Source organism: Harpia harpyja, chromosome 3 (genome assembly GCF_026419915.1).
Source record: "Harpia harpyja isolate bHarHar1 chromosome 3, bHarHar1 primary haplotype, whole genome shotgun sequence".
NCBI classification, from domain to species: domain Eukaryota; kingdom Metazoa; phylum Chordata; class Aves; order Accipitriformes; family Accipitridae; genus Harpia; species Harpia harpyja.
The window spans coordinates 82,162,760-82,174,771 of NC_068942.1; the positions used below are offsets into that span (position 1 = coordinate 82,162,760).

Here is a 12,012-nt window from a genome sequence, read left to right on the forward strand (position 1 = left end):
AAGTTCAGCGTCTCCACCTAAGACTAGTTAAGACAGATCAGAGAAAGCTGGCTGGAAATCAATCCTGATAATGCCTGAAATGTTGAGCTGGGAGGCAGCTGAATGAGATAACAGGCAGTCCCAGTCTTTTGACTGCAAGAGCATTACTTACAATGTACCATGATTAAGCTGACATTTAGCTGTTAAATTAGAAATAGTGAAAGCCAACTGTTTATCACTTGTTATCAATTAATAGCTGTATCCCTTCCTTTCTGATGCAGATCTTCCAGCATTTTCCAAGACTGTTTGCAGACTTTTTGCGGCACCGCATTGTGCTGTACGCAGGACTGCTCTGAAGTACTTGGGGAGAGAGCGCATGTGCTATTACGGCACAGAGCAGCATGATTTCTGAGCAGAGCACTACACAGAGAATGCAGCACTACACACCCTGCCTACACTGGATAGTCATCATCAGAGCTAAGCAAAATGTAAAGTGATGACCACAATGTCAAAAGCCATAGTTTTGGGTCCCACCTGTTGAAGGGACATCCTCTCTGTTCACCACACAGTACAGAGCAGGGGTAGGTGAGCTGGGCTGTCTCGTTCCTGTGAGGGACAGTAGGCAGACCTAGCTCTGTAAAAGTTTTGTAAAAGCTCACTTGTGAAAGCAAGTATTTGACACTCTGCTTTGCTTATAATTTTTGGCACCTACTTTGGCAGAGTTTGGGGGAGAAGACTGAAGACTTGCTTGGTGACTAACAAATTTGCTCTGTAAATTTTCTTAAGGGTGCCAGATGTTGGCTTAGCATCTACAATTTTGAAGGTGCTTGGGAACCTGAACAGACTTCTGGTATTAATACACTTTCACAAAAGGAACTTAAGTCACAAATACTTCAAGTGCCTGATTTGGTGGTGGGGAAGGAAATCCTCAATTAGAAGAGCAATTCTAAATTTTTTAACCATTTTTTTACCTCTTTACTTCCTTCGACTCTCTATACCTGAACTCTCCCCAAAGTCCTCTCTCTCTGGCAGTGTGTTCTCAACCCTAGCTTGGGAACACAGACTCCCAAAGAAGTCAAGAATGCCGTTGTTCTGTGACGAAGTGGAAAAGCTTATCTTAGCTCTGAAAGTCTATTTACAACTTCCCATTAATACACTTTCCTAGCAAGGAGTACAACTACAATGTCTCTATTCTCCTCCTTGATTAGTCTAGTTATTCAGGAAACTCTGGCCGCTTAGCAACAGATTCTGATGACCTAGAAAACTTCAACACACTAAAAAGCAGTATGTGTGGAACATAGAAGAGCTAAACCAGAGGAAAAAATAGTGTGGTGAACAACTGAAGTCTTCAGGTACTGTCAACAGATCCACCTCTACACACATTCTCTTGTATGTGCCTTTCATTATAAAGGCATATCTGCTATCCATAACTCTTAGTAAACAAAATTCTCATCTCCCAAATGGTTTTCGTCCATGTTTGTTTGACTGCCCTGCTCTTATTCTTTAATTCTTACAAGCAATTAGGTTTTAATTAAAGCTTTCACAGAAAACAAACCAAAAAGCCTCAAAACACAACCACCTTAAAACATGCAATACATTCCTGCATCATTTTTATGGGATGAATTTGCTGTACATACACGACACAAAATTATTTCCAATTCCTGTTACACTCTGCAACAGTTCTAATACCTCTCTTGGTGACTTTGGTCCTTGACGGATACAGTTCTTGTATTTAATGACTTTTTGTAAAAAATTGATACTCAGTTCCATTAAAAAAAGAATGATTTATGGGTGTAGTTTTTTTTCCTGCGTAGGAAAACACTAATTGTTTTTAAACAACTTCCATGGAAAAGATTAAGAATTACAGAATACCAGTGGGACACATTTTGAAACAAAATGAAATACACAGTATTCATGTCACAATGCCTAACTTAGCCACTTAGCCCCATGCAAACACTTCCCCACTTTTTGTTTCAGCTGATCAGACAAAACTAAAGCACTCATTATTTTTTAAATACTCTAATTGTGCATTAAATACTTGTGCATGTTTATAGCCACCCAAATGTAAACACCTTACCTGTTCATGTCTCATCAGTTCTATCATTTCCATAACACTGATAAAATGGTAACAACGATCTGAGTGATCAACCATAGATGTAGGAAAAGGACGATTCTGCCAAATTCTCCATTCAGACAAAGAAAGCTCATGAGTTGCCTCCTCTTCATGCTTCTGCAGTTTGAAATTAAGATTGGCAAGGAGATTTTAGTCAAGAAATTGTTTAGCAAAACCAATGTCCACTTCTCTGTGAAGGACAATAAATACTCTGAATGCAGAGAAGTATCTAAACATCACAAAGATTTAAGTCTGGTCTAAAATAAAAACAATTCCATGCTTTGTGTTGTCATGGCTTTTCATGGAAGACAGGTTGTTTTAAGTGGTGAAATGACACAAAAGCTCCAAATTTTTTCTCTGAATCAGAAAAGAGCTTGTAAAACTTGAGGTTTTTCTTTCAGTAACACTTTTATAGTTATATAAACTCGGGGATGAAAAAGCATGGATACAATACCATCATGAATACAGCATCCTGCATGGAATTCTTAGAAATAGGAATGGAACTTAATGGATACTGAAAGACTTTTTAATGTATTTTTAATTTACAGACCTAACCTCAAAGACCCATTTCAAACACCTAATTCCTAAATTCTTAACTTCAAAACCCTACATATAATTCCACAAATTGCATTTTTAATACAGACCTCCTTCAAATTCACAGTTAACTTTGTTACCCAGGGTATCCTTTAAGACTCATGTCAAAGGAAATATTACATTTAGGTTAAACTCACTGATATTTCTTCCAAGTTTTCTAAGGTTTCAAATGGAACTTGAGGCAATATCAGTTCCTTTACTCCATCACTTTCCTTAATCCTGTAAAGTCTGTCCCATATTTCATATTCCTCAGGCAAGAGAGACCAGCTCTCATGACCATGTATTTGCTTTTTGCCTATGGGGGAGAAAAACAATAACAAGAGAATGTTACCTACTCTAAGAAAAAGGATACACAGAATAAAAACAACTTTGTATGAAACCAACTAAAAGAAAAAATACTTTCTCTGTGCCACAAGCAAAACCAGATGTAGAGAATCTGATGTCAGAAACAAGTATCAAAACAGTGTTGTATGTTAGAATTATGGATAAATCTAGCTATGAAATGATTGTTTTGGGGGAAGGCATCACAAAGATACAAAGATATAGATAGCCAGACAGTTATAAATAGAGAGAAATATGTCTATCAAATACCTACAGGCCCTGATGACAGTATAGCAAACAGGGAAATCATATGGCTCGAATTGCTAACCATCTGTCTTAGAGACCTTGGGGAACAAACTGCAAGTAACGGTGCTTTTTTTTTTTTCTTCCCCTTTCTTCTTTTTTTTTTTTTTTATAGTTACTCTTTAAATACTGGAAAGCAACATTAATTTGTTATGACAAAAATATTTTTTAGTCATTTTTTGAATCAATCTCCTCTGTTAAGGTCATGCACGTGAATAAGAGGGCAGAAACAAAAGTATTATGAAAATTCCCCAGGAGCAGGGAAAGAAAAAAGAGGCTCATCAGTTTTATTCAGACTCATAACTGCAAGTAGGAAGTATAGGGCACCTGTGAGCACCAATGCTAGATAAAGCCAAAATGCTCATATGGCAGCTTGCTGAAGACAAGGCCCTGGTGGTGCTTTGCTCTGAGCGACTACACTCCAGTGATGAAGAAGAAATGGAGTCATTTTTGGCAGTCTGACAGCAAGCCTTGATACCACCACTATCCAAAAAAATGCCAAATCCCTCAAAACAGTCATCAGTGTGAATAGCAAAGTAACATCCAAAGAATGAGTGTTAAGAGCATGTTAAGAATGTGATTGCTTTTAGCCCAGCTGTATGAAGCTTGGAGAAAAATAATTAAGTTAATTTGACAATGACTCTGCAGACAGGATTTGGGATGAATCTGCAGTCAACACCCTATTCTGAATTAATGCCACATGGGAGGAATCTGCCTGTATCCCTCAATCCTCTCAAGTTACAATTGCCAGAGACTGTGTCTCTACAGGATGGTGTGACAATGTTGATTCAAGACTCAAAAACAGATCCCTCAGAGTTCAGAGTACTAGGTTCAAGTCTTGTTCAGAAAAAGTCTTTCACAGCTGGAAAAAGCTAACCAACACTGAAGTTTAAGGCCATTATTAAAAAAAAACAAACCAGAAGATCAATAGTGCTACTAAAATATTTTTGACTCAAGTCTAGGAAACATTACACTCCTTTATAGCCAACACACAGTTCAAGGACCCAGAAGAGGAGGAAAAAAGAGAGACCTGAAGGAAAAGAAAATTACGAACGCTTATCAGAAAGGCATATCTTACAGCCTTTCCTGTTGTTTATAAGAACAGTGAAGTATTAGGTCTGCTCTAGCAGTTAATATCCAGCACCCACACACCAAGACAGAATATGTCAATCTTGGATTAGCATGCAGTTCTGGACAGTGTTGCCTGGACAAGGTAGAAAGGAAAGGCCAGAAAGAGTCCTCAGCTGTAACCAAAATCTAACGCTGTTGGTCATTCCAAAGTGACTTCTACTGCCTCACTTAAGACTTATCTTCATAACCAAGAAGCAAAAAGATGGCCTACCAAGGAACCAAGAATGCATTTTCAAACAGCAAGTTTTTAGATAGGAAAAAGTGGGCACCAGCAAAAAACTTCGTAGACAAACAGATCTAGTTTGGGTTCCCTCTTGCTCTTGAAGATGATTGTCCAGACAGTGTACCAGAACTTTCTTGAGCAGCTCAGGAAAACTGTTGCCATCCAGACATGTCCAGGGAAACACCAAGAACAACAGATGACTTAGTTCTCTGTGTTACAGCTGTAGAGGACAACTCCTTCTGACAAAGACAAGAGGATCCTGCAATACCATCTGCCCAAGTAATAGATGGTGCAACACTATACAGGCATGAAGGCCTCCAGCAGCTGGCAAAATTCAGTAACAGATACTTCCCAAAGCTCTGGGCCTTCTGTTTCTGAGTATAAACTGTCCCTCTTCTCACTATGAAGAAAGCTGCTGGTGCAAAAGAAACTTCAACTGTCCAAAGGTTTTGCTGGTTTACTTAAGAAATTATTCACTGCCAGCACAGAATACTGTTTCCTTTACCAGAAGTGTGTGTATGTGGGAGAGGGAAGTGGACAGGGGAGAATTACAGGTAAAGCAACAAGCACAATATTGCTGCTGAAGTCACTTTTAGCCAGTAAAATTGATATTAATGCTCCCATACAAAGCACAAGCAGCTTGTTTGGGGCAGGCATGACTAGAGAAGAAGATACAATTGGTATTTTGGAGAAACCATGTCACTGGCTGAAAAAAATAACTCAAAATAGGTGTAGCTGAAATAAGTTGAAAAAAACCCCACCACCTTACTAAGAAAATTTTGTGTAGCTATCATCCTGAAAACGATGAAAGGTGTAACCCACAACACGGGTATTGTTAGGACGAGAAATATGAATTTAAGAAAGTAAAGTACATGTGCATAAATACATCCTTGATTAACTGGGTTTTTTCAAAGAAAATAAACCCTGAAAACAGCAGTCTTCTGCAGTATTTCCATAGTTTTCTGACAACCACTCGAGAAGGTAATGTGTATTATTACGCATGTTTAATTCAAATAGGAGATGAACTCAGAAAATTTATCAGCCATCCAAAGCCCTTGCCACAAGTACATTAAAAGGCATGGGCAACTGGAAAGGCATAAAAAAACCCACAAAGGTCTAAAGACTAAAGAAGGCATTGGTATATTTTAGAAAAAGACAGTAAAAGAAGTTCGCATCAGTAAGATAAAAACAGCAATTAAAGAAATAACGTGAAATTGTAAAATCAAACAAAAAACACAGCTATGGACAACTCAAAATTGATACAATCTGAAAAGGGGGGAGTAGAGTAATTGTGAAGAACCAGGAGAAGAATTAACAAAGTGAGATTCCATCTAGATAAATGCAATGCAAAAAGAAGAACAAATTATTGATAGCTTAAAATGACATTCAGCTACCAGGAACAACAGGTACAGGAAGAGCACATTTTAATGCACGTTAGCTATTTTTTGCCATGCCTATTGTGGTTTCATACCTCTCACAGAGTGGGGAGATTGGCAGAGAACTTGCAAAGATAATAATGTTAGAGATGATCATACAGATCTTTCAGCACTTTCACCTTTTCAATTATCTTGTGGGATAGTTATTCTCATTTTATAAAGTAAAAAAAGATAAGTATAAAACATATGAGCTGTCTCCAAAGATATCTGTTCAGAGATTTTTCTTCCAATGAGTCCAAGCCATTTTAAGCGCAAAACTATTTTTTCTTAAACGTTTTTTGATTTTACTGCACTTACTACTATGCTACTCAATTTCAGCAAGCTCTTTAAAAAACAAGCAAACAAAAAAACCAACCAAAAAAAAAAACCCCTAGAGGGAAAAGAATCTCAAATTGGAAGAAACAATATAAGAGGACTGCCAGGTAATGGGATTTTTGCTCTTGTTGCTGTGCTTTTTCAAGAAAAGCTCATACAACTGAAGAACACAGTTAGTGATAGGGCAAGACAAGAATAAGGTGTCCTCCTTCTGGTATTGACAAACAGATAAAATTTATGAAAGAGGTTCTGAAGTGGAAAGACAGTGCAAAATTAATAGAAATTGAATCAAGAAGAACAATTTAATTTTTACAAGAAAAGAAGGAGAATGCTTGAAATTACTACAATACTTCTGCCCATGATACTGCAATTTCTGTGCAATTTCTGTGCACATGTATTCTTCCATGGATAAACCTGAAGATCAACTGAACCTCAAGAACAAATGAAAAGTAAGAAAGCCTAAGTAAGAACGCACACAGCTTATTCATCACTGCTAGTTTTTTCAATTTTCTAATGCGGAAGGGGGCACTGAAATAAGGAGAGAAGAAAATGCAAAAAATAAAGGCCTTTCTCTTCTTTTTGAGATTTATCTTGAATATCATTAAAATCAGAAACAGCCACTTGCTTCATACAGTAATGAAGGGAACTTCAACACATAAAGCTGGTGCTCAATAACTCGCGCTCATGTAACACTTGTTTGCAAGATGGGCAGTCAATCATGTTCATCTTCAGCAACTGATAGACCTCCACGCACACTATGTACTTCAACTGTGGCAGCTGCTAACCTATTTCACACAAAAGGAACCTGGTAATTACAGCCTTTGAAGTGCTATTCCCTCAGCAGGAAATATGTTCAGCATATTATCTTCTTTATGCACTTACTGCCTCTCATTTCTATTTTCTAGGACAGGCTTCCAAACGTTCCAAAATGATTATTTTACTTCCATGTTTTGCTCTGCTTATTTTCTTGCAAGTTGTGTCTGTTTATTCCATCCTTGGTTTTCCTCACTGGCCACCACCTCGGTTGTGCACAAAACCCAGATAAGCATGCCTTACAGAAGGCTCCAGAGGCATAAGGGGAAATGTCATGATCAGGAGCATCATCACAACTGTGTCACAGCTGTGTCTGCAGCACATGCATACTTACAAAGAGTCTGAGCTGACAATAGCATGTACAGATTGCTCTGCTGATACTAATTCTTCCCCATTACATTTCTACCCTGCAAAATGGGAAATAGTATGAGCTGTTTTGGAGGCCAAAAGGGAAGCTGATTTTTTTCTGCCTGATTTCATAGCTTGCTTCCCCTTTCTATGGTCAGCCTTTTGTTTGCCCTGGATGGTGTGTGGAAAGAGATCAGATGTAGATTTTGATAATAAGAATTTTTGTGATCAAAAGCATTTTAAAAACCACTAACTCTAAAGTCTAACTACTCAGATACTGAAATACAAAGTTTCCCAAGGCCTTTAGGAGTTTCTTCTTTCAAGAAGTTGCTATTGGTCTTTACAGAAGGCACTTAACCAAAGAGATTGAGCATGACAGTTTCCAAGTATTTACAAAACTTAGCTCTTTCTTCCTATCTTATAATTTTGTTCAGTTTACTGAGCATTTCGGTGCTATGTAACTGCATCAGCTAAAGAGCCATTTCTCTTTTTAGATTAGTTTTCCTCCAAGGGTGTGTGCAATTCATGAATATCCTACCCTTGATTTCTCTTTTTCCTCTCCTCACATTCCTTTAGTTTTCAAGCATTTCTGTTTTATTGTCATTTACAAAGGTACAAGACGTACGTTTCTTGTGTTAATAAAAACATAAAGCCTGACTGTTAAAGCTCAAAACCAGATTTTGTATAGAATTATCACTAAACATTTAAGTGACAATTATGCCACCTGACATAGGTATATCAGAAGTCTTCACAAGACATCATTAACATTTGCCCCTTCTGTTTGTAGCTGGAGTTTCTGACCTTCAGTCATTGACTCCATAAGAAGCCCTATGGAGAAAGATGAAACAAATGTCTGATTTGAAGTACAGATATTTGAGGACAAAACTTTGATTTGAGGTTGTTAAAGGAAAAGGATGAGGAATCAAAGACGCAGTCAGCACAGTATCACAGTCAAAAGGCTGCAGCTGACAGAAATTATACTTTTGCTAGAGACCCCAAAACTCGTGAGCATGCAGTTTTGATATGCTGTAATGTAACAACATGAGATAGCAGCTTACGCAGTGCTTAGAAAAACACCATAATCCTCTTACCAGTGACACAGGAAAAGAGAGCAGATTTATGCTGGAGGGAACTAGACCTTCTCTCTTTAGAAAGCATTCTTGAACTGCTTGGTTCATATTTTTCAGCAGTAATAAACATTTTATGCAACTTTGGATTTATGCCTTCTGGAATCATACGTGGGCTACGCTGGTAGAAATGAAGCATTTTGTTTCCTGAAATAGCTTTGTGGATGCTCCTTTTGTTAGACTGGCTTTGATTGTAAGTCTGTAAAAGAGAAGACAAGTCATATGTTGTTGGATTGTTTTTTCACAACTTGATCAAAAGTAAAAGAACACCTGAGTGTCTGTGGGGTTTCACATTATTTTATGTTCCATCATCAAGGTGTTTTTTGGTTTTCTTCTTTTTATTTTTCTTCCCAAAACACAAATAAAACAAAATACGAAGCAAGGCCCTGAGAGCCAACCATATTCCCTCTTCTGTGAATATCATCAGTTAGGTCAATGTGACTGCTTGTTCAAGTTCTTGAACTGCAAGTTCAAGACTTGCAGTATGGCTCCACATTATGGTAACCAGAGGAGAGAGGGGAAAGGAACAGAAGGACACAGATGAGAACAACAAAGCAATAAGGTTGCACTGAAAATCTGATAATGTATACATTAAAACATAGCTACTAAGCTCTTTTTTTTCTTTTTTTAAAGAGCTTCCATACTAAAATATCTAAGTCAAATTAAATTTGAATTATCACCGTTTTCTGCCTAGGTAAAACATTCAAAGCAAATGTGACAAAAAGCAAGGAAGTACCAAAGAACAGTGATTGTTCTTTAAGCTGCAAACAATACAAAATGTAAACCAATGTACGACTTTTTACACTCTGTAAATAGATCAGAAGTAGGCACAGCACTTGAGAGAAAAAGAAACACAGCCCTTGCCTGGGGGAATTTACAATCTGCAATAGATACAGGCATGATGTAAATTAGATTACATCAGAAACAAAGAAAGGAGGTCAAGCAAAAAGAGGCATAAGATCATTTGTTGATATCATACATGCTCCAAGTCCCTTTAATTACACTCAATTTTCATTGTGCAACACAGAAACCAAGACAAAGATGGACAAACTAAGGGAAGAAACTGGTCCCCCTCTGAGTATTTCTTATCCTAATACCCTTCTCCAAGTCTCTGTGACAGGTCACTGATGGAGACAGCATGCCCAGTTAGGCAGACTAAGTGCTCTGAGTATGACAGTATGGCAGCTGTGTTCTTTTGAGAGAGATGATCTCTGGAAGCCAGGATTAGAGGAGATGGACACAAAAAGATGCTTTCTGAATAAAACTGGAAGAGGTTAACGGCTAGCTTTATTATACCATCCCTCAGGCATTCCAATAAATATCTTTTAATTCTAGAACAGGAAAAAAGATCTTTATATGAAACAAATAATTTGTATTACCAAATTCATTGCTTAACAGAATTGTTACTTTGCTGTTACTGAGACAGTAAGTTTCCTTTTCCTTTGTTTCACGGAGAGCGTCAGCTTGGCCTGACAGGAGCCTGAGAGGCTGTGAACTCCCTTATGCCCTTCTCTTTGTACCAGTTTAAATTTGCAGCTAACGGCTCCCTTCCAGGCTGATGCACATGCAGCTGAGCTGTCACAAGACGTTAAAAAACCCAAATCAAAACACAGCACATCTTGGAATACGGCCAAACTAGAAAGGTGCAAGATTCATAAGCCGAACGCTCAGGGAACCCAGGGCATTAGCACGGTGCAACTGTGTGACGTGCGGTGCAGTGCTGAGACGCAGTGCGCTTCCACGTGGGACAGCTGAACTGGGTGAGGAAACACGTGGGGAGGTGAGGACCGGAACAGAGTAATAAACACTTCTGTAACAGAAATTCCTGTCAAACGTCAAATTTCCAGACCTGCATTTACCAATTTTTCCCAATAAAATTCCTTCAAAAGTTTATAATTGACTTGAAGTGGTTTGATTTTTTTAAAAAAGAAAAACAAATTCCCACAAATTAATATGAGACATTTAATTACTTAGCTGCAAGTTATGTGATGGGGAAGAATCTCCACATTAACAGATCTGGATGGAGACTGAATCAAAAAAAAAAACCAAAAAACCCCAAAAAACCACAACAAACCCAAGCAAAACCAAACAAACAAAGGCAATATTGTTCAGCAATTAAATTTATTTCATGATCTCAAAACAAACAAACAAAATTACATAAAATTACTATACTACCTGGGGGAAGGTTCTGCTTCAAAGATTTCTGAGAAAATCTGAAGAACCCAGTAATCCAACTACTTAAGTGAAACTACAAGGAATTTAAGGGACGATTTTAATATCCCATTACAGAGCAGAGCTTTCAGTAGTAACCAGTCTTCATAAGCAGCATGAGAAAATATCTATTTACAAATACCATTCGCTTTTATAATTTTTAAATTTCATCCCTTCAAAGCAGCTTTTTTCCTCAGGCAGGATTCTTTGGACCCTCATTTAGAATTAAATCCTTGCTACCTACAAATTTAAACCAGAGGCACAACATTGACCGGAATAAATGAAATAATAGCAAGATTCTGAAATTTTGGGTTTACAATTAGCTTACACAGATCTCGAACTTCTCTGTCATGAAACCTGTTCCAACTCAGAACCGACCTCACAAGTAAACAAAGCCAGCAAAGAACAAAATCAATTTTCAGCCTGAACAGTGAGGTGCACCCTAAAAATGCCTTGCATTCAAACAGGGGTTACACAATGAGACTGTAAAGATGCAGGTTCCTGTCACTCTGCAACCAATCTCACCGACAAGTGATGTCAGTGGGGACTGCCTTGCCTCCTCCTACTTGAACCCTGCCCCGCCAGCTTCCTTGGATCAGACCTAGCAATGGTGCGGCTGCGGGATGAAGCTGGGCAGAGTGCAGGTACAGCTGAAGATCAGTTCCCCGGGCTCACAACTCACGGCTTAGATTTCCACTGGTACGTTAGTTTCCCAAGGGGCAGCCTGCACTCAGAGATGATTAATTATACTCCGAGTTGAATGCTGAGGTTCAGGAATTTAGCAAAAGTAGATTTCCACTTAAGCTGATCTCTTCAGACCTCATACGCAAGTGTGCTACCACTAAGCACTTGTCTGAAAGCACAGTGTCGTCAGCAATTCAGAGCGAGATGCTTCCAGTCCTCCCGCCCTCAGAGATTCATCCCTATCTCTTCCACACATTGTTCTGTACCCTTGTCAAAGCCCGTGTATTTTCTGAGTTTCAGTTTATCGTTTACAAAGTAACTCTTATTAAGAACAAAGGCTTGAAGCCCTTCACATTGAGAAAGGGCACATATTTCTAGAATATTGTGGGCTATTATACTTTCCTGTAGGGCAGT

At 38.3% G+C, this 12,012-nt stretch overlaps 1 protein-coding gene across 2 annotated transcripts in view; it reads right to left on the bottom strand.

Moving 5' to 3' along the window:
- The window catches only part of FANCM (FA complementation group M), a 78,688-nt gene that overhangs the window by 28,018 nt on the left and 38,658 nt on the right, over nucleotides 1-12,012 (bottom strand). For both annotated transcript variants that reach the window (XM_052783690.1, XM_052783692.1), the window contains 3 exons: nucleotides 8,668-8,902; nucleotides 2,824-2,981; nucleotides 2,057-2,209 (listed from right to left, as the gene is read on the bottom strand). In XM_052783690.1, the coding sequence (XP_052639650.1) occupies nucleotides 2,057-2,209; nucleotides 2,824-2,981; nucleotides 8,668-8,902 (546 nt within the window). The remainder of the gene's footprint in view (nucleotides 1-2,056; nucleotides 2,210-2,823; nucleotides 2,982-8,667; nucleotides 8,903-12,012) is intronic.